The sequence below is a fragment of the Cyanistes caeruleus genome, chromosome 1, assembly GCF_971803275.1.
Source record: "Cyanistes caeruleus chromosome 1, bCyaCae1.hap1.1, whole genome shotgun sequence".
Lineage (NCBI taxonomy): Eukaryota > Metazoa > Chordata > Aves > Passeriformes > Paridae > Cyanistes > Cyanistes caeruleus.
Window position 1 is genome coordinate 49,168,458 of NC_141701.1, and position 23,014 is coordinate 49,191,471.

Here is a 23,014-nt window from a genome sequence, read left to right on the forward strand (position 1 = left end):
TGCAGCAGTCATGTATTCTATACCCACCATCACCCCTGCTCATACCACAGCAGACAGGATTGTATCTTAAACCTGTGAGACTCCTTACCTCTGCCTCTTAGTCATGACCTGCACATGTCTCTCAGAAGCGTTTTCCATAACATGTCTCAGATCAGAATGACTTTATGACTGGATGTTATGATTTAATTAAGTTTAGTTTATGTTTATATTTTTATTTCCATTTAAGAGAAAAAAAAAAAAAAAAAAAAGGAAAGAAGTTAATAGCAAGGATGATTCAGGGCTGTAAGGAACTATACCTTGATCCACCAAAATTTTTAAGCATACCAATAGTCCCAAAAATTGATGGACTTGTGTATAAACTTAATATATTTTGCTAAGCCAGCACACTCAGATCAAGTCTCTTATGAGTAATATTTCTTCATTCCTTGTCAACCATTAGCAGGTGTTTCACAAACGATTTTCTGATAGTAGATATGATAGGATTTCAGGCCTCTGTTAAGAAGCTCCTTATCCTTGCCTAAAGCACAGCCTAATTAAGCAGGAGGTTTTATTCTGGTTCTGGTAGGGCAAGTGATGAAATGGTAAATGGAAATAACTGTTTCAAATTGGATGGTAGAAGATGCAAGATTGGGAAAGAAGGAAGAAAAGGTGTTTCATTTGGAAGTTTGCAGAAGAAAATTACAGGAAAGAGCTCTCACATAATGAAATGGAAAGTGAGACAAGGGCAAAAGTCAGGAGAAGATTGCACCCAAATCTGGGGCCTTCCTTCCTCTCCATCAGCCCCTTATTGTCTCTCTCACAGTACCTTTATTTCTAGAAGCCCTTGTGAAACGGAGTTTTTTCTAACATTTTTCTCTTTACAGCTTTTGTGGCTCTTTGCCCTGGACAGCATTTTGCTTCAATTCTTAAAATTTAACGTCCTTTTAGCAAAGACAAAAACACACAAACAAACAAACAAAAAACTGTGGGGAACTGTGTTGCAGGTATCTGTCCCGTAGAAGTGCAGATTAAATGGGATGTCATTTATGTATTTGCCTTATAGTTGTTGTTCAAGGGCAAAGAGCAGAAGTACATTCTATGCTAGTTTAAGGATGATTTCAGTTTGCAACTAGCTGCTTCAAAGATTACGGCTTAATGTATTACCAAATTATGTCTGTCAGTCTCCGAGCACAGACAGATCTTCCTCAATAACTGGCTAACAAATCCAGAAGAATTCAAGGACAGCTGGAATCACGGTGTGTCTACTGCAGTGGAAGTCAAAGCCTATTTTTCTCATCCTTTCTCATCTTCAAAAATCATCCTTTGTGGTTTTAGAAGGTGACTGGATAATATAGTTTATTGCAACACTTTTCCTTGTCGTTAAATACAGTTCTTATAACACGAGAACATGAATTTCTGTAAGAGTTATAAATTTAAAGAGTAATATGTGCTGAAAGGGAACATGTAGGTGAGAAATAAGAAAGTAAAGAGAAGTGCACTTCAGATAAATATTGCATCCAGTGACTGAGTTTAAATGTAGTCAAATGATTCTGTATGTTTGATAGGAGATTGTGTTGCTACAGAAATAATTTGCATTCTATCATTATGTAATGCACAGAGACTGAAACAATTTTTCATACTTATAATGGAGAATAGAGTATAAATAATACATTTAAAATGCAAGGAAGAAATTATTCAACCACACTAACATAATGAGCTTTAGTATACTCAACAATTTTGTTAATATTGATTTTGAACATTTTGTTATATATTTGTGAACCACTACAGCTTAAATAATTAAAATAAAAAAAAGAGGGTAATCTTTCATATGTTTACCTCATTACTGTGCATAACTACACTGTTCTTCTGGATAGCAGATGTATTCCTGTGGAGCAATACTGATTTGACTCCATTTCCAGCTTTATGAGAAACCATCCAAATTTAAAAAAATAAAATCCCCAAACTCTAGTGCATTTTAGTTTAAAATTTTAAAGCTATTTCCAGTAGGTTTTAATTGAAATATCAGAAAAACAGTGATTTTTCTTGCAGCAAAAAGCTGAGACCTGATTCTGCTACAATGACACAAAAGAGAGATCTGCTATTGGCTTCACGGTGAGAAAAATGGGCTTCGTAATCTGAGATTTGGGACATTTTTAGAACATTCTTCCGAGATCCAGCTTGATTTCTATTAAAGCTAATGAAAAGACCCCTGCGGCATTTTGCAGGAATTGGATCAGGCTCTCAGTGGTACAGTCTGTTCTATATATAACTTACTCACTGCCGTTGGTGTTTGTGGCAGACAGGCTCCCAAGCCGAAGGAGCTGTGAGAGGTGATGGATCTTTACAGATGTAAGGCAGCTTGAAATAATTGCCACAGCAAGGGAGAGTTGTGTGAAACAACCTGCAGCTTTGTACTGCTTTTGAAGGGCCACTCTCTGTAACTCTGACAGAGTGATAGAATTGCACATCTCTAGATATTTATCATTTTCTGTAATAATTGCATGAGAAATGACTTGTATTTGTGTGTCCTGCCATGGAAATGCTCCTTACTGTGTTTCTCTGGTGGACCTATGCTTATGTCCTTCACTGCTGGGCTGTAATACATAGATTTAGAGAAAAATGTGAAGAACTGAGCCAATCTCGATGTCGAACAGTACCTAAGTGTAGCTGCATGATTTTAGTTGTAGTTCAGTCTGCATTTAAGTTTCTCCCAACACCATTTTGTGTAGAAGTCAGTATTTTGATTTCTACAATTTTTTCTCTGTTGCATCCTACATCCCTCTGTCACTCGCTATGGACCATCCAAGTTATTTAAACCCTTTACGTTGTTTACAGAAACATTATTACTCTACCTGCCTACATATAAGTGTTCTATCCAGTATTTCATCCAGCCACAAAATTTCTGTTGGTTTTAAAAAGAGTTGAATAGAATCCTATTGGAATTCTACTAGAAGGAAATTAATTTCTTCTCATCCGGGATATCAGCATCTTGACTTATATGCATGTATATGCCATTGAGACTCTTTGGGGTTTTTTGCTAAAAGTTCTATAAGGATGGATTAGAAACTTTCTTGTGTTTTCAGTATTTCTACACTAGTCATAGCTCTAGCACCTAGAAATACCAGTGGAATTCAGTGACCTTTCATCAATAACCCATCTGGAAAAAGACAATACAATATGGTTGAGCCTTCTTAGAGTTGAAAACAATATAAATATTTTCCTAGTAATAAAAGTATTTTCATTTCCTACCTGGTCACTTTAAGCTTGCATAGCAACAAAATAAATTATGACCTTTATTTTTATTGGTTTGTTTTTCAGCATGAACTCTGCTTCTTCCATGGTATCTAAGCATTTGCAAATGAGTCATATTTTCCTATATCCTCAGTACATAAACATGCGAATGAACACAGTAGTGAATGTGAATGAGCACAGCAATGATTTAATGCAGAGATTCTTGCCTTGAATGTATTCCTTACTTACATGACCAGGAAGCTACACTCTCTTATAAGAAACCAGTGGATATGATGACAGTGAGTGGAAGAAGGGATAGTCTTGGGCTGAACCACTGAGGAAGAAGAGCAGGGAGTTTATCAGAAAGCTGAGTGCTGTGGCAAAAATTGTGGAGGAAAATGAGCATGTGGGGCAGCTGATACTTCATGGGTTAATGCTATTATCCACAGTAACTCATGAAGGATTTAAGGGAATTAATGAAGTGGAGAGGACGGGAAAGTAGTCATGTGAGCTTTGGTGATAAGAAATGGCCAGATGTGGTCCTGATCCACCTGATGAAACAGGTTTGCATGAAAGAAACTTGGATCAAAAGAAAACTACTACTTATGCCCCCCCCGCACCCACAGGAGATGGTTCTGTTTCTGGAGATCTTCTACTGTGGCCAAACTGGTCATGGGAAAAGTAGAGCCCACATGGCATGAAGAGGACTGTATATATCATTTCCTTGAAAAAGTAAGCAGCATCTGCCTCAAGCTGTGGTGGCTTATAAATATTGATTATTTAATAATCAAGATATAAATATTGATTAACACAGCCAACATTCTTTTACACCATAGTAAGTATGTCAGTTCTGGACAGTATTTGCTTCAATAAACTGTACCTCTAATGGACATTTTTTAGTAATTAAAATCACATTGACAGTACATTTATGATTATTCAGATACTTAGAAATTCTTGCAGTGCAGTCATCTGGTACTAAGACGTAAATGCCCATCTACTATGCATTTAAATTTAAAGTTAGGAAATACTACAAACTACAAAAAAAACTCTATTAATAAACTGTATTAAAATATTGTGGTTAAGATACCACTCATGAAATCTCAGGCTGAACTTATTATCCTGTTCATGACAGGATCACATTCTTCATTGAAGTTCAGTGGGTTTTACCCAAGGCTGCTTTTTCTGGTGGTTTCTTTCCCTGCCTATCCAAGCTTTCTGTGGGTTGAGGAACCTTTTCTGCTACTCCTGCCTTTCCAGCAGTCTTCTTTGCTGCTCGCTGGTTGCTTTTTGTATCCTTTTCTGTTTCCACAGGGGGCATTTCATTTGGATCAGGTATCTCTTCTGTAGCAGTAATTTCTTCTATGTGTGGCTTAATAAAATCTGATTTAGGAGAAGTAATAAAATTTCTGAGTAATCCTAAGTAACAATATTTACTGTGCTCAGCAACATTTCTTTCACATTGGTTATGACCTTATCATGTTCTTTTCCTCTTTCCCTACCCATATAAAGACATGCAGTATCACACATAACATTACTACTTCTTATGGAACCAAAACCAAGGCCAAGTATTTATGGTCGCTAATTAAAATGATTAAGAGGTAGGTACTGGAAAACATTTACAGAAATAATTTTTTCCCACTTAAGTCACCTAATTTACAGGATTGCTCAGAAAAGTCTACCATACCAGTAAGGCAAGAGAGGAAGGAAATGCTGTAAAATATTTGTTCTTGCCTTAGGAACAAAAAGGAATAGAAGTATAAAATGTTCTGTCAGAAATTATGTAACATGTATACACCCTGTATACAAAGAAAAAATACTTGGGCAAAAATATGTAAAACAGGTGTTCTGATATTGTCAGAATTTAAGACTGATTTATAACTAAAATGCTCTGTATGAGAGATGTAATTGTGAAGAATAAATCATTGTCCTAATAGCAATTCTATAGTAAGAGTCTAAAAAAAACAGTGAAACAATATACAAGTGATATATGAGAATGCTGAATCACCAGAGAGCTTTTAATTTTCTACCCTTCCTCTAAATGAGACAAAAAATGGTCACTTATAACTCCAACTTTACCATTCAATATGGACATAAAACTAGGAGAGAATAATTGATTAATCTCAATTAGTGGCTAAACAGTCAAGGTTTTCTAAAAGACTTAGGCATTTAGGGCCCCTGAGCAAGGCCTTATTTTTTGTGAAATATCAAACATCTAGCTGCTGAAATAAGCCTCAGTTTGGAAAATAACACCCATCTGTGTGTGTATACATGCTTAGAAAGGCTTTCCTCTGCACTCAGAAATTTAGAAGTATTTATTATGACTTAAAAAACTTCTGTCAGCCAGTTTAGGCAAGGTGACAACTTCCAGTGGAAGAAGAAAAGGTGGTTTAAAAATATTTAAGTCTCTTTCACTTAGATCTAACCTGGTAATTCATACTCTGCATCTGTTGTTGATTAAGAGCGTATGATTGATTGGGAGCTATGAAATATTGATTGGCACGGACAACTCCATAATAATTTAACAAATTTTTCATTGGAAGACTCCAACAGTGAAAGCACTCTTACCTTTCTTTCCCACTTCCTTCTGTTTGTTTGCTGTCGTTGCTTTTTTCTTTTTAGATACAGTTTTATTATTTTGACTGTGTCCTTGGGCTGTGTCAGTCTGCCCTGACACAGGCATCACAATCACCTGAAGCAAAGCAAGAACAAAACATGCACAAGCAAGACATGTGGATGCATCACAAATTCAGCCTGATATCACTATAACTGCATCCCTGGAAGTAACACCTTTTGAAGCAACTTAATACTCTACCTTTCAGGGACTCACACATCTGCCAAATCAAAGCAAAGTAGAATCCAGCCTGTTACCTGGGAGGTGACCCACTTGTATTCCCTGGCTGTTCTGCCAAAATGAGGGAGGCAGGAGGACAGATTTTTGAAAATAAAGTGGTAGAAAAAAAACTTAAAACATGGTTAAAAATAATACTGAGTAATAAGCATCCGTTATTGCAAAGAGCTGGTCATATTCTTGTTTGCACTCTGGAGGATGGAAGAGCAGTGGCTCTGTTATTTGTATGTTGTATGTCATGGGACAAAGATGGAGCGACCTGCATATCATTCTCGGATTGGCTTCATGTTATAAAATAATTTTGCATTAGTTCTTTTAAATTGGGAAGTTTGCTCTGTCTCAAATTACAGATCTTCTCATGATTATATTTTGAAATTTAAGCCTTATTACTTTTTGAAATTAAGCCTTATTACTTTTTCTGTTTTACTCAGCTGCTGTGACTAGATAATCTGAAAATTACCATTTTTTTGGTAACAGATATTGATTCATTAAAGGATATAGTTACACACACCTTAAAAATGTAATAATGTTACCAATTTTGATGCTTGAGTGTTAATTTTAGGAGATAAGGCTATGTGAACACATACACTGTTTATGTGAAACACCAAAACCACATTGTTTTTGCATAATTTCATGTTAAAAATCCCTGTGATGTGAAATCTGTTCTGGAAGAAAAAGAAACTTATACCAGATAAACTTGACGTGTTCCTTGAAACTAGTGATACTATTAATGCAAGCACATGCACTAAAGTCAGGCACATGCTAACGTTTCAGTAGTTCATAAAACTGATCTAAATATGGATTATTTTTACAAGATTACGATAATAATCATTGTCTCTTTATAGAAATTGATTTTTAAAAAAATAAATTGCTAAAATTGGCATTTTCATCATTGGTAACTGTGTTGAATCTATTTTTACTTGAACCATTAAGAATTCCTTTGAGCTTCCACTTCTCCTTTAACATTAGCTGACATAAAACTCACATGGCAAGGGTTTAAGTGAGTGTGAACTGTACAATATTCAGTAGTGGCATCCTCACAGAAATGCCAGTACTGCACCAAAGTGAGTGCTTGGGACTGCAGCACTATTTCTGCAGTCACAGTAGCTAGAAAAGACAAGAGAGAGTACATGAAAGGTGCACAGAGATCATGCTTAGACTGAAAATATATTTCTTAGTTCTTCAGATTTTGATGTGAACAATTGTGCTTTTGTTTGACTAGTAATGAAAACATTTATTGGCATGGGACATTGCTCTCCTAAATAGCAATTGGGCTGACTACTGCTTCTACTCCTATCCTATACATATAGTATCACATGTATATATCATATATATGTCCAGCAGGTTCTGTTGCTTTTCCTCAGCTGATATAATCAGTGGCATTGGAAAATAGCAGACATGGAGTTTTTAATCTATGTTAAGTGCATTCAAAGGTCTGGACAAATGTTTTTTTCTCATTTTTGTGTAACAGAAAAAAAAATAAAAAAAAAAAAAACAGAAAAAAAACCACCACCAAAAAAACCCCAGCTTTTTTTTTTTTTTTTTGCAGTGAAGATTTTTTTTTGTAGCTTTAAAAGATCTTTATAAAATATATTATTTCTGAATCTCCAGTGTTAAACTTCAATGAAATTAACTGACTTTTCTATCTAACAAAATACTTAGGTATCGCCCTTAAATCACAATTCATGCCCAGGTGCATTGAAAAGCATAGGACCACTCCTGTGACAGAAATTGCAGAAAATACCTTGTTGACTTAAGATGTGAAGCATGCAGGTCTGGACAGAGAGGTGTGAAGAGATGCCATTGTGGTTTTGTTGCAAACAGCAAAGTGAAGATTACCAGGGATCTAAAGGGAAGCTGGAGGTAATTACAGTGATGAAAGCATTAAGACACTAAGATACTGTGCACAACTACACGAGCTGTGACTAATAAAACAAGACGCAGTGAAACAAGCTTGTGATGGAAGGAAAGAAGTGAATTCAGTTTATTTGTGAACACAGAGCAGAGTTCATACACTTTTACAGACACACACACAAACATATTATTATCCTGGCCTCCTAAGCCTTATTTTCATTTATGTTACAGTACTGTTACCCTGTTTGGGAAGATTAAACAATATTTAGGGCTGTAAATGACACTCATATTAAGGCCTCACTAAATTAACACAGCAATACAACAGGGCCTTAACACAGACAAAACCAGCAATCATTTATCCATGATCTAGCACATTCAATTTATGCTGCTATACCAAAGCTAGAACAAATCCTAACTACTGCTCAAATACGCCCTGATCATTTTTGATCTTTCCATCTACCTCATTAGTTGCTTCCACTAAAACAATTCTTGACCTTCAAGATGCTCCAGGAAGAGGGTCAAATGGTACGCATGTGTTTACAGACAGCATGCATTTGGCCTTGCTTAAAATGCTACAATTAGTTTCTGTGAAGTTAGCAGTAAGAAAACATTTAGGAAAGGCACGGTTTTCCCTGGCATAAATAAGTGTATTAGAAGCAAATGTGAAGTGAATGGAAAAATCCAAGGCTGCCTGCTAAAGCAGAAAGCCATTTACACACATAGATTATATCAGCCTAACGTCCAAAATCTCTCCTGTACTTCTGTCTTCTAGACTTAAATTCACACTTTCATTTTATCCTACTGCTTTTTCTCTTGCTCAGACTCTCTCTCTTCCTCAGGTATGTACACACTTACAGTGACATCGCTGGTCTCTGTACCGTACTTGTTCTTCACCACAATGCTGTATTTCCCAGAGTCTTGTGTCGACACAGTAGAAATGGAAAAGCTGACATTTTTTCCAGATTCAAACTTCAGGATGCAATTGGCATCTGATACAAATGACTTTTCATTCTTCAGCCATGAGACCTCGGGGGTGGGATCCCCCCAGACAGTGCAAGAAAGATTAAGTGCCTATAGAAAAAGTACAAAGGAATTATGAGTCAGTAAATATTTGTTGTGTTTTTTGATGCCTGACTCTCCAAATATTCTGACTTCCCATTTAGCTTCCTGCTTTTAGTAAAGGGATGCATACCATCATCAGTAATCAATAATTTATTTCACTCTTCTCTATCATAAAGGAAAAGATGGAACTCAGTTAATTCAAAAATGCCATTAAAACCTTTCAATATTTTATAGACCTTCTTCTCTACTCTCATAATCCTTGGTAGAGGTTTCTCCATGCATATTTTTTAATACAAAATTAGATTTTATCTGCATTTGTGTGTTAGACCTGAAATGAGATTTTAATGAACTGTCAGATGGTTTTGTTCACATTAAGCTCACTATATATATAAAGAAAATGTGCCTGCTTTTTCAAATAACTAAGAGCAAAGTGGCCCTAGAATATTTTGTTTAATTTGGGATCCTTTTAAACTATGCCCTGACAGCTCTTCTAACACTTGAAGTGTTTTATGCACTTCTGTAAAACTATTTTTAACTGAAATCAATACAGGCTTAACTCGTTCTTTGGTGTTCATGTAAGTATTTCCCTTTGATGTTAGTACTGTTCCAAAGGACTGAATACAGTCCCATCAGCCTGTAGGAAGTATCTTCACTGTTAGAGAATCATATTGTTAGGTCATTGGCAGTTTCTTCTACCTTCAGCAGGCTGGTGAGTCTCTTGGGCACACTTTGCACAGGCCTTCTTTTTTTTCTTGTCAGCTAAGAAATTAATTTTTGGGAGATATTGACACATGCAAATGATTGCCTGTCACAGTGCTATGGCAGTCTTCTCAAAAAGAGATATTTGCAAAAATAAGTATCACACAGAGAGTGAAATGTGAAAAAAGTTCACATGACAATTCAGTGGTACATAGTCCTTTCTCTGGAACTTTATTTAGGAAGGGATTTATTTATGTGAAGTATTAGATAGTACACTGGTCTTAATTTAAAATGCCATTTAAATAAGAGTCTAACTGGACTGGAAATTGAAGGACTTTTACTGCAAAGAAAATGATCTTCAGTGCTTCATTAGGAATGGATTAAGTGATAAATAAAAAGTAGACAAGATTTCACTTGACTGGAATCAAGTATCTCTTCCAGCCTTCCCTCCAACTCACTGCTTCTTATCCAGTAATGTGATAGTAGAAGATGGGACAGAACAGAGATATCTGAAAGGCTGTTGAAATGAGTGGACAGAAAAACTGATGCCTCTATAAAAGTGAAAGGTGTTGCTATCTCTGAGAACAAAATAAAAATCCCCAAGTGCCCAAACTAAGGACCAAAATGAGAGCAAAAGGGAAGGGAAAGTCTTTCCTCTATCAGCAATATGTAATTCTTGGCACTGAAGGAGGGCAGATTCCAAGTGAGAGGTGGTTATGGCATAGTGGAAGTGGCCTCTATCTGATTTCCTGCAGCACCTACAGCTGGTGACCATGTGGAGCTCTTGAGTCCCTTCTCTCACAGCCTGCAGGTGTGAATGTGGTTTTGATAGACATATGAATCTGTCTTTTTGAAAAACAAGTGGAAAACGAGAGGTTTTATGTTTCCCCCTCTTCCTTGTTACTCTGAATACCAACATGCCCTCAGCCTTAGCTGGGCAATGCATATGGACCCCTTCAGGTGCTCAGTATTTCATTATTGTCTTCTGATTCTCAAGCAAGCAAGAGCTCAGCACCAAGTAGCTCCCGCTGTGACTCCAGCACAGCGCTAATAAGCTGATGCCCATGTCCACACAGCTCCATTAGTGGCATCATTCAAAGCTGGGGTGTTTGAAGTGGTGTCATACTCCTTAATTCAAAGAGATTCAAGCAGCAGTGATGATTCTTTTCTTCTTCTAAATCATTCCTTAAAATAGCTACATTTTCCTTAACCTTGCATCACTAGCTCCTGTTTGGTATGAGTGATTCTCTTGATGTTCCCAGCTCTTTTTATTTATTTTCCATCTACTAATGTGTAGAGATGTGTCTTATAATTCACTCACTGTAGATGGAGAGATCTTCAGTTTTCTGGAAGGTAATTCCATAGCCAAGCAGAAATTATTGTTCACTGTGACTGCACTTATATGTCTTGGATTTCTGTTCTTTGGGTAAGAGATTGTCTTTGCTCATGTATAAATTTATTACTCATTGAAACCCTTGATTATAATACTGTGTTCAACCTGATATCATTATGGCAAAAGAAGTGTGCCCTATACTCCTGAGCCCAGGGCATTGAGTCATGTCCACTTGAAGCAACCAGCAGGTGCAAGTCCAGACCCTTTGTGCCTCTCGCTACCTCTTCTGCCTTTTACTGCAGATTATCATGAGTAGGGTAGTACATGTGGCAGAGAGAAGTGTGTCATTGTATTTCAATTGCCATTCTTCTTTTATATTAGCACACAGTCACAGTCATGGGTGGTTTGGTGAGTGGACTGAAACCTTCAAGGAAATCTACTCTGTTCTTCCAGCCTATCTGTGAGGATCTATACCCCTGGCAGAAGGGTAGAATAGTGAGTTGGTGGGAAGAAGGATGTTACATATTGCTTCTGTATCTGAAAGTGCCTCACAGAATTCTAAGCCTCTTCACCCATTTATAGGCCTTCATTAAAACAGGCACTTAGGTTAAGTTGTCTGGCTGGACACAAAACTTATGCTAGCATTCTCTGTCAGGTCAGATTCCTCCTTAATGTGAACTGACACTTAGCCTTTTCCAATTATACCACACTGCTGAGGAGCATTTATGTCTATCAGTGGAAGCCTCTTAGGCCATCTGGAATGCAATTTGATTAACACTCAGTAAACACTGGTTCATTCGTTCTCACCCATACCCTTCAGCTCACATGTAGAAAGCTAACAAATAGCATCACAGTCACAATGTGAAGTTTAAATTTGAGATATGCATATCTAAGTTCAATCTCGGAATACCAATCAGTTCATATTAGTCTGTGGTTATGGTGGTACTAGAATTCACAATCAAAGCTTGCCAGACCTCTGCTACCTCATTTGCTGTTTTACAAAATCCTCAGTGATTGTGCAGTTTGCATGATTACACAACAGAGAATTGCATTCTCCTCTCTCCAGCATATATGCAAACACCAGACAGATGAGCCAACACCACCCAGACCAGCTCTGTTTTTCCTGATCACTCTCTGTCCTACTCAAAACAGTCCTCTACTGAATCAAGAAATGTAAGGTCAAGGATATTTGTCTCGAGTTCTGGGAGTATTTCAGCCATGTATTCAAACGTTACTAATGTCCTTGCTGTCAAGGACAACATGTGTCTGGGTAAGACTTTGCAACTCATTTTTTACAAACTCATTTTATAAACACTACTTTTTTTTGCTTCAGTGAACTCATACACAAGTTCATATCAACTGTCCTTTGGCTGAAAGCTTAAAACTGGTAATCGTTTACAGCCCAAGTTTACACCCTGCCAAAGCATTATGAGAATCACGCCTCCAAGCACTGATTAGCTTTCTGAATCTGCTAATTCATTCTGTTCCTTTGTATCTTCTGTCTACAGTTACAATGCTCACACGAGTGCTTCTTACTTGACAGCATTTCTCAAACTGCTAAATCTGTTAAAGAATTTTATTTTGTAATGTCAACATACTTGATTTTCCCAGAACTTCTGCACTCTACTATCTTGTTGGCTGTATCTCACGCTGTTAAGCGTTTCAGAATAAGATTTTAGATTCTTAACACTTCTGCTGAGCTTATAATCAAATTCTTTTAACCCAGCTGACCTACTGACTGATAAAGCCAGAAATACCAGGAAGCTGCCTTACTGCAGTTGTCACATTACAGGTTTTCAGTGACATTCACATGCCCTATTTCACTGTTTGCACACACTGTGGAGAGGAACTGGCTTGTGGCAGAGCAGCAGGAAGTGAAGAGCAGGCACTTCTTTGTCTCAGTCCTATTAAACTATGTCTCAGTCCTATTAAAAACCAAGTTGTAGAAACAGTGTGCTGGGAAAAGGTTGTGAGATTGAGAACTCACTTTCTGGGTCACCTGTTCTGCGCTCAAGCATCCTCTGCGAGTGCCTTACCATCATCTTTCAGCTAAACTCTCCTAATATAATCCAGTATAGCACCAGTGACTTATTTTGACTTTCTTCTCCTTTCCCTGATGAAATAGAGAATTTTTTATCCTATTGGCTGGATGAGAATTGAGTTATTGAGTTACACCATTTAAAAGCCAGCCTCTACAGGTGTGATTACCATGCCACATTGCAGAGAAGTTAACTGCAGAAGGCATAGAATGACTGGCTCCCAGGTGAAAAAAAGAGTAAACTTTCCTGATGCCCTGTTACAAAAAAATAAAAAAAAAATAAAAAAAAAATCTAACTGTGAAACCTGTGCATCAATTTTTAAAGAGCTGGTTATATAAAGAGTTTTAGTCCCAACTCACATTGTCATCTCACTTTTATCTAATTCTTAAGAAAAGACACTGCCCTGAATACATAAACCCATCTGTGCAAGTCCATTGAATTATGTGCAGAAGGCAGGGGATGAATAAATAATGTAGCAGATTTTAAAGATGGCATCTTAAAAAAAAAAAAAAAAAAAGGTGAACGTGTTCCCATCATTGAAAGGCATTCAGGCTGTTGGGATTCAGTTAATTCACTGTATTAATTCAATTAATTCACTTCAGTTAATTTACTATACCTTGCCCTCCTGGATGGTGACAACATCGGGCAAACCTCCAAGTACCCGTGCACGATCTGGAAATAAAGAAGGGTAATTTTCTTTAGTGTCTCAAAATCAACTATGTGCCGGATTCTGTTTCTCTTCTAGTGCTTTCCTTTTGTCTTATTTATGTACAACTTGTCTTTGTGCTAGCAGAGAGCTATCCAGCATTTTTAGCACACCATTTGGACTTCCAAAAATGTTGAATTCACAGCAAAAGATGTGTTAATATTTGGTGTCAATCACTTACAGAGAGGAATTAAAGTACACATGCAGTGTCCTGCAGACTTTGATATTAATTCAGTTTTAATTCTGAGTGCATGAAAAATACATTTTTGGGACCTGGTGCTCAAAATTTTTACTGTAGTAAACTAAAAACGTTGTGTGTTCAAAGGGAAATGAATGACACCTTGAGAAGTGCTGGAAATTGTTCTTTAATCTAGATTCAAAGACAGACTTCAGTCTCAGTAGCAACAGTGAAGTTCCACCACTTGTCTGTGTCTAAGTGAGACTGATAGCTGATTGATCTGGTTTTAAACTCGAGAGTCCCATAGAAATCTTAGACAAATACAAATAAGCCAATCACAGGCAGGCTTTAGTACACTTATTCTGGAATGTGGATTTTGTTCGTTACATGTCTGGGTGGAGCCTGTCAGGGGAAGGAAATGACTGTACAGAATGTTCCCCTCAAGTGTGTTCTGTAAAAGATGTGCTCTGGAGCACAGAGATAACAGCCTTAGGAGACCAGGAAAGGAGCTGTGTTATGACAGTTAACATGCCTTATGGATAGTCCAGGGTCAGAAATTAAAGGTCAGCACAATCACTGACCCCTTTGCCCTGTCTCAGTCGGGACTTTTGGGGGTTACTGTTCAGATCCAAGCCCTGCTCTATCTCTCTACTCATTTTTCTCAAATAAATTTTAAAATGCCAGTTCTGCCCTCATTCTTATACAGGTCTGAAAGTCATTTGCAGTGGAACAATTCCTTTTTTCATGACTTCTTCTGTAAGTAGGGAGGATAATGAGTTTAATAATTCAAGTTGAAGTCTAATAACTTACTCCTTAAGTAGTTAATACATACTTCTGTTTTAGTTGCTCTGTTGGAATTGACATACAGGCAAAAATGTGAGAAGATTCTAAGCAATTGAAAATTGAAATTGTTGCTTTCTTACCAGTTTCTGTAAGTTATACAGAGCTATTTGACATTTTGGAGCGCTCAAAACTAGCCAAATTATTCTCTCCATTTTTGAAAACAAAGAGACTTTTGTGCAGAGAACATGCATGAGAGATCCCAGCAACAAAGTTAGCTTTTAGAGAAGGCTAACTGATACTGAGAACAGAAGCTTAGATGAGAAAAATCAACCTAACCCATAAGTATGATTAGTTGCAAAGTGCACCAATGTTAAATCAACAAAGTGTCACTTATTTCTCCTTGGTGTAAGGACAAACTTATTTTAGGATGAGCACGTGCATATACACATGCCCTCTCTTTCTCAACACACAACCTTCCTGGAGAGGAAGAAAAGCTTCATAAACAGTTTATTGCAACCATTGTCAAAGAAGGCCTACTTACTTTTCTCTGCAATTGCAGCTTGCCTGGAGTTGAAAGAAAAAAGGGGAAAGTCCAGTTTCAGTTAAGGTTTACTCAGAGTGATTGAAAAATAGATTATCTTTCTAACTGCCTTTAATCCATTAAGGAAAATCCCTCTCATTGCTTGGCAATACAGCTTTTTCTTGGCTACCTGACTGTTATATAAGAGTTACACCAAAGAAATCACATGCAAAACTCCTACGGGCTTCTGAATGACTAGGACTTGTTTCATAAGATAAAGTTATCTCCAGCACAAAACAAACAAATACTGTTATTATTTTATGGCTGCCATTACTGTATTTAGATGGCATAATACTTACTTTAGTCTCTGGAACTCAGCAAAGGCTTCATCAAACGCTTTGTAAAGAGGAAAAAAGTAGGTTTAGAGATAAATAATCACACAAGTTTAAATTTCAAATAAATAAATTGATTTAAAATGTAGATTTAATCAATTTAAAATGTAAAACTTAAAATGCATGGATGTGTGCTGTACAAAGTCTAAAATGCTGAATGGTTCAACTAATAAAGGCCATCTGGTATATGACAGCTATTATATATACATATGAATGCATAAACACACTTTTTTTTCTAGAAGTCAGGCTTTAAGACAGAGGGCAAGAAAGTGATAGGCTGAAGTAATTTCACAAAAGAGAGGAAGATATGCACAATACATTATGACATTATGACAGTGACCTTCCAAACTTTTTATATTATACATCCCTATCTAATATCATTTTGAGAATGCGCTCCCTTTATGTATATTTATTTATAGATTACGTAGATGTACACAAGTGAAGTTCTCGTATATTCTTCCTGCCATCCCAGTGAAGCACACTGAGTCATCTTGCACACACCCATTTCAGAGACCACTGGTTTATGAAATACAAGAGGTATGATTTTCCAAGGATTTTTCACATCTGCTTGAAGCATCACACTGATAGCCATACAAATTGTTGGCTCCTTTGTAAATTCAGACTCAGCTGCCATCATGGGGGAGGTCAACCTCTCCTGCTTTAAAGGAAAGAAGAAATGTCCTTTCCTAGAAAGTGGAGATAGAGTACAGAAGGAGCAGCGTGGAGGTGATTAAAATGTTATCACCCTTACACAGAGCTTGCAAGCAAAAAGTGAAGCTTTAGGGATGGGAACAGCTGGGAATGGAAAGAGTAGTTTGGAAAGAATTAATCTGTTCTCTAGGATCTGAGAGTTCTCTCAGAGTAAAAGCTTCCAACCAACAGTCAATCCAAATTGTTCCCCTAACTGTCCTTCCCCATGCTGAGAGGTCTTGGCATCTCTGAAGGATAAGGAGCTTTATTACACCCATCAAAGAAATATGGTAGGAAAGTATCAGAACAAACTCGTCCCTCACTTCCTCCTTCAAATATTCCTTGGAAGAGAGACACACTGAAGGCATTCAGTGCTACAATTCATATTTAAAACTGCCAATCATGTCAGCAACACAAGGGGTTTTGTAAAATAGCTCAGAAACTGGGCTGGCATCTCAGTATGCAGACTGTAAGTGGGTATTTGGAGTAGGAAAAAGTGGTTTGTATTTTATTATTTGAGAGCACAGGTTGGGGAAAACAAATGGCATGGGTTGGGGACAACAGATCCCAGAACCACAGAGTAAGCTGAGTTGGAAAGAGCCCACAAGGATTATCAAGTCCAGCTCCTGATCCTGCACTGCACCGTCCCCAAGAGTTACATTGTGTGCCTGAGAGTGTTGTCCAAAAATGCTTAACTCTGTCAGGCCTGGTTGACACAGTACCTACTAAAAATGCCAGACTGGTGGGGGCAGACACAGACCCCAAAGGGTGACACGTCTGTAGCAAGGTCCTGCTGTAGATGCTACCACAGCATACTGCCCACATAGCAGTGATGTTAGCAGAGGAATGGCCTACCTTGTCCAGAAAGATCCACCGTCTTTTTGTGCGTTGTGCTGCCATCAAAGAGTTCCATTATGTATCTGCCTTTGTCCTGTGGCGTTGGCTCATTTATCTGCAACCAGATCTGCTCCCCAGTGACACCAGTCCTCATTCGGTCTGTGAACTTAATCTGAGTGTCACTGAAAAGTACAAAACAGCATTACCTTTTCATTTTACTGCAGTATAATGAGGATTTGCTCATGTTGAGTCACAGAGCACATCTGGAGTTACTGCTTCTAAATGATTTCCAAGATGCTATGGTATGCCATCATATTCTGAAACCTCTGAAGTCAAATCCTTGCTAGAGTTGTGAGCCAGCTGGGCAGAATTGGTGTGACAGGTTTCCCTGTTCAAGGTCCAGCTATCCTCAGAGCTTGCAGAAAAATTATGCATCTCAGTCTATGACCTGAGCCATAGAAAAGCTGTACAAGTCCAAAAGCCATATCTCTAAAGGGTAGCCCAGGCATCCACAAATGTTGCTGTTCTCTTTTTAGCATAGGTTTATTGCTGCTTGGGCAAACCAAAAGTATACAGGGCTGTACCTATAAAAAAACCCACTTTTGTCAGAAATGGTGTTTGCCCAGCTGGAATGATTTGTGACGCTCTGCTGTGTTTGGAATTTAAACACAATTCGACATAAGCATATCTTCTTCCATTAGAAAAACAGAAAACAAAACAAAAAACCCAAAAACTCAACACCTCCCTCCCCCATCCCCCAAAATCAATTTCTTAGCTTCCTGGCTAAGCAGCTAATTTCCCTGGATGAGTCAAATAAGCTACTCATTTCCTTGTTATCTTTAAACTGATAACTTTGAATGCACTGGAGGGAAAAAAGTAATTTTTTTTCCTCGATTAATTTGACATGCTTCAAGATGAAACAAGTTTCTAAAAATGAAATGGACAAAAGAGAGAAAGAGAGAGGGAGGGAAAAAAAACCTCCTTGAATACTTTATACTCTCTTGCACTTACTTGAAATACTTAGGACTTTTGTTGCTACCAGGTCAAAATGGGTGTCAAGAAACAAGAAGGCCTCAAATCACTTTCATTTCTCTGGCAAGGTGCTGGTTAACACCAGTGTCAATAATTACAGCAAGCCTGGTACAGCACATCCTGGATCTTCTGTGCCTCATTTACATGAGTTTTATTGAGAGATCAGTAATTCAGATTCCCTCATACAGACTAACTACTATCATGTCCACAGGAAGTGAAACAGCAAAAACAGGAATAATGGTTTTGAAATTATCTAAGTTGTTTACTTCTCTTGTTTACTTCTCTGGGTTTTCCAGTGCAAGCTGTTAGTGCTGGCTGAGAACTCAAAGCTGTCTCATAGATTTGGATGTGCAACTCCCATTAATTTTATGGGGAGCTGGGCATTCAAATTCTTTTTTAAAATCTCAGTTCTTCTGTCTGTCTTGGTTAGGTTTGTAGCACTTGCAGCAACTGTTGTCTGGATTTTACTGCTCCTGGCACATGCTGGAATTTGCCTCCTAAAAATGAAGCCATGCATTAAGAGGATATGTCTGCTTGTTCCAGTTCCAGTGAATTGTGGTTTCTAGACAAGCAGACCTCCAGGGCAGGTATCTCTGAACCCATGGCGCTGGCCTCTTTTGAAGCCTGACGGTCTCTCCAGTTATGTTTGCATCATACCTTAAAACTGAGTCAGGGAAAGATGCAGCTCCCACTGGGGAGGTGGGAAGTGCTCTGAAGCAGCACAATCCTGCTGGCATCCTGTGACATGGGACTGTCTTTCATGAGAGAAGCAACAGGAGGGCCTGGAACCACCCCACTTGTCTCTCTTACTGATTCCCCATGAGTGTAATTGACTGACACAAACTCATATGAAATAAGGACTCATGAGAGAGGAGAGGAAACCTGGCCCTCATCTCTCTCTCATATCCAGGTTCTTTCTGAATCTATGAAACCAAAACTGCACTGCAAAGGTCTTGTGTACTTACTTGTGCACCCAGCCTACTCTCAAATCTTCCACATAATAAGTAACATAGGAGTACAGTCTGATACCCTCAGCTGTGCTCTGGATTTTCAGGTCTGTTGCAGATAAAGCTGAAAGAAGAGCACATGGTTTTATGCAGCCATACAGCCATTCATTGAGTGCCACAATGAGTCATTCATTCGAAAAAAGAATTAAGTGCTTACCAATCCTTCTGCATACTTCATTCATCAGATCTGCAAAAGCTGTGGAAATAAAATCCAGAGACTAAGACTCTGTGTCTGCAGTTCAAACACAGTCAACAGTAGGACAAGTACTGTCTCTGAAGTATTCTCCCCAGAAACTCTGAAAAACCAGTCTTTGAAAAATCTACCTTTTCAAGCATATTAGAAATCTGAGTAATTCAGAAATGTGGCCTGATATTTTACAGTTTCAAGGTTTTATTTAAGTGCAGTCTTGATGAATGCTGCTGCAGCTGAACAAGATGATGTTATTTTTGTTTTTGTAAATGACACTATTCAGCTGGAATGCTAACCTATCTATATACATTCTAATGGATAGGAGTGAAATGTTAAGAATATAGTAATCACAGTATGTGAAAAGGCCTCTGAATAATTGGCAAAATATAATAAAAATATTTTAAAATTATCTAGTTCTGTAATTTTTTTCTATACTTGTAGGCTTTTTGATGGTCTCCCCAGGAAATCTGTTATCATTATGCTTAGCATTAATCACTCTATGCTCCCAAAATTATACAGAATACAGATGCAATGAGCTGTATTTAAATGTAATTTGAACAGAAAAATCTTAGGTTTTTTAATCAGATGATTTTGTATGCATGAGGAAGAAAGCCACAGGAAGACAACATGTGCAGATGCCGGTATTACTCTGAACCCACTTCAGTCAGGGTATTTGCTGGTGTGGCTGACCACAGCCAGACTCTTACCTGTGTCCTTGAGCTTTAGCTCACTGGAGTCCTTTCCTCTGTCGTCCTTCAGTATGACTTCATAAGTGCCAGCATCTTTCTTAGAAAACTGCAATGTTATAACAATAAAACCAGTTTTCAGAACAGGTATTGTAGAAAAATCTAGATTTTACTTGTGAGCCCAGCTGATATCCCGTTCCTGTCCCCAGGCAGGTACCCAATGGCTGGGGCTGCCCCCGTGCCCCCCAGCTGCCCTTGTTCTGGCTGGGTTGGTGGAATGGGCTTTGGTGGGAGGTCCTGGTATGCCAGGACCATGTCCTACCCCAAATCTGCTGCAAAGCTGGGTATGAGCAAGACCCCTCTGGTGACTCTGAAAGCCTGAGTGACAAGCACTTTCCAAATGCTATTCAGAATGGAAATGTGGTCTCAATCTGTTGCTAAATTGACATGTAAAGGAAGTGAAAAGCATATTATCTCTTCTGTCATCATTTCCTGAAAATCTGAACAAGCAGTTACAGACAGACATTTGCTTTAGTGAAAACACAGACGCCTTGTGAGCTTTTCCATTTTTAAAACCCACTTCCTTTTTCAATTGTTCTGCTGGAGTACAAGATCAGATCATATAATTTATCTGAGCACTAGTTTCAGCTGAGGGCTAATGAAGACAGTCACTCACCTCTGATATAAGCAGAGTACACACGCCATCCTTGAAGTCATGTTCTTCATCTACCATTATCTCCCTGTCATCTTTGTACCACACAATGTGTGTTTCCTTCTTAATATTAGCCACCTAAAATGGATGAAAACCACATGGCAATTATTCACTTCATCTGAGCAGGAGAGCTCAGTGTTGTAATTTGAGTTAGCTTGTTCCATGGGTTAGCGTGCTCAGGTCTCTCACAGAAGAACAGCAAGCTTTACAAACTGATTGCAGTGAGTTACTGCAGGCCTCCATTTTAAAAGGAGGAAGGCAAGAGGGAAAACAACAGGGATGCAGAGAGAGAGGAAAGTTGAACCTGCTCAGAGAATTTCTACATGCATAAATGGGCCAAAAATGAGTAAACCCCTGGATTTACAAAGACTTGTCATTCTGTTTCAGGTGCTTTTCTGAGTGGGCGGCTGATACACCAGAAGAAAGAAGTTCAAGCTGTTTTCCAACACACTTTGTTACATGCAGTGAGCTGTCACCTCAGCAGGATTAAGCCTCAGAGGCTCTGTCACTATCCAACATGCAGCTGGGAGTATGAAAGCAAAGGTCTTCAGTCCCTTCCCATCCTCACCATCTAGGTAGTGGTAGGCCAATGTACTCTGAACATTTTACTCGGGGTTTTCCTTGCCCCTTACCTTACATTTCAACATGACATTACACTCATCGGTAACTTCCCATCCCAGTTTATCCACAAAATGAGGACCTGTTTGAAATTACAGGTATATTTTTAAAAGTCAAGTCAATGGTATTCATGATGCAAAATGAAAGTCAGATGTGTTTTACTTGACAAGAATACTGTTATATTTTAATGTGGCTTTATTTTTCCTATTTCTGCTTCAGAAGTAACCACATAACACAATAAGCCCCATGCACTTCAAATTAATATAGATAAATATAAAAAAGCTCTTAACAGACTAACACATATGTGATTCTTATAAGAATTCATATTATCACCTTGTTTCCTGTGCCACTCTTTTTTCTGGAAATCTGCTTCATCCCGTAGCTTCTTGAATACTAGCAATGAAAACCAGTAAGAAATACAAGGTCAAAACTTCATGTACCATTTGTACGATGCTAAATGTCACTGCAAGAGTTTGGTCTAACTCTGTCCCTTGGATGTCAGTGAGAATCTGGCCATTGGATCAGGTTTTCACTTAACATTGCAGAGTGTCAGAAACTCATTATGGCTAACTCAACTTTCCTGGCTGCTTGCAGTCATCAGGAATTTAATGTGTCCTGTCTGATGATGTGCAGTCCCCAGCCATACAGCTCCTGGCTGGAAGGCAAATGAGAGGCAGCAGAGTCAGCAGCTGCTTGAGCTCTAACAGGTGCAGCTACTTGTTCCCAGCTGAATGGACTTTTTATATGGGAAATTTTCATTCCACCCACAGGAAAGCAAACCATGACATGCTGCAGTATTTTACATTTCTGTAACAATTCCCCTTCCTCCCATCACTTTAAGAGTTTCAGTTCACACATATGCCCTGTCCTGTAGGAGACAGGCAAAACTCTGACATAAAAACCCTGGAACTTCTATTGGTGTCAAAAACACCAGTGAAAAGCGAAGATGACAACTGACATAGCCTTGATATAATTTTTCCAGCCCACTGCATAAAACAGATTAGCCTACCATCACCAATGAGGACAAGACTAGATTGATTGGTTGCTTTTCCATCCTGCAGCTGGAACGTGTAAGTTCCTTCATCCTTTTCCTCAAGTTTATCCATAATCATTTCAACAAGGCCTGTATTCCGGTCCACCTTCATTTTGTATTTCTTCAGGAGTGGAAAGTAAAGCAACAATTAATACATGTCAGAGACAGAAAATATTTGTGAAGTGTTTTAATCTTCACTTTAAGAGAAATTATGTTTTCTTTATTAGGATTCCCACTTACTCTGGTTCCCCTTTGTTCATATCCCTATCCTATTCTAGATTCACTAGCCCTAGCTCCAGCTCCAAATGTAGAAACAAATAGATCAATCTGTTTATTTACTGATGCTGTACAAGCACGTGACATGCCTGTTGCACAGTGAGTACTATGTTCCTTTTCATTAGAAAGGTTTAGATTTGCATCTCTTCAGAATAATGCTTTCTTTGAGGGTGATTATATTTTACAAAGTTGTGTCTAGAGTTCTCACCTCTGCCTTCTATCTGCTATCAGTGTTCCAACAAAGTCATACCATGTCTTACCCTCATGTCATTGGGGGTAAGAAATTCTGCAGCTGGAAACAACCATTTG

General features: G+C 38.2%; 1 protein-coding gene across 8 annotated transcripts in view; it reads right to left on the bottom strand.

The window, feature by feature from the left end:
- The window catches only part of MYOM1 (myomesin 1), a 79,771-nt gene that overhangs the window by 2,255 nt on the left and 54,502 nt on the right, over positions 1-23,014 (bottom strand). For 6 of the 8 annotated variants that reach the window (XM_023919928.2, XM_023919927.2, XM_023919923.2 and 3 more), the window contains 14 exons: positions 22,406-22,550; positions 21,730-21,789; positions 21,411-21,478; positions 20,743-20,856; positions 20,088-20,175; positions 19,348-19,386; positions 19,149-19,254; positions 17,170-17,333; positions 15,592-15,628; positions 15,254-15,276; positions 13,662-13,717; positions 8,768-8,983; positions 5,776-5,899; positions 3,965-4,590 (listed from right to left, as the gene is read on the bottom strand). In XM_023919928.2, coding sequence (XP_023775696.2) covers positions 4,364-4,590; positions 5,776-5,899; positions 8,768-8,983; positions 13,662-13,717; positions 15,254-15,276; positions 15,592-15,628; positions 17,170-17,333; positions 19,149-19,254; positions 19,348-19,386; positions 20,088-20,175; positions 20,743-20,856; positions 21,411-21,478; positions 21,730-21,789; positions 22,406-22,550 — 1,467 coding nt within the window. In that variant the 3' untranslated portion in view covers positions 3,965-4,363. Of the gene's footprint in view, positions 1-3,964; positions 4,591-5,775; positions 5,900-8,767; positions 8,984-13,661; positions 13,718-15,253; positions 15,277-15,591; positions 15,629-17,169; positions 17,334-19,148; positions 19,255-19,347; positions 19,387-20,087; positions 20,176-20,742; positions 20,857-21,410; positions 21,479-21,729; positions 21,790-22,405; positions 22,551-23,014 lie in introns of those variants that run through there. The other 2 variants (XM_086891302.1, XM_023919922.2) reach the window with 1 other exon arrangement.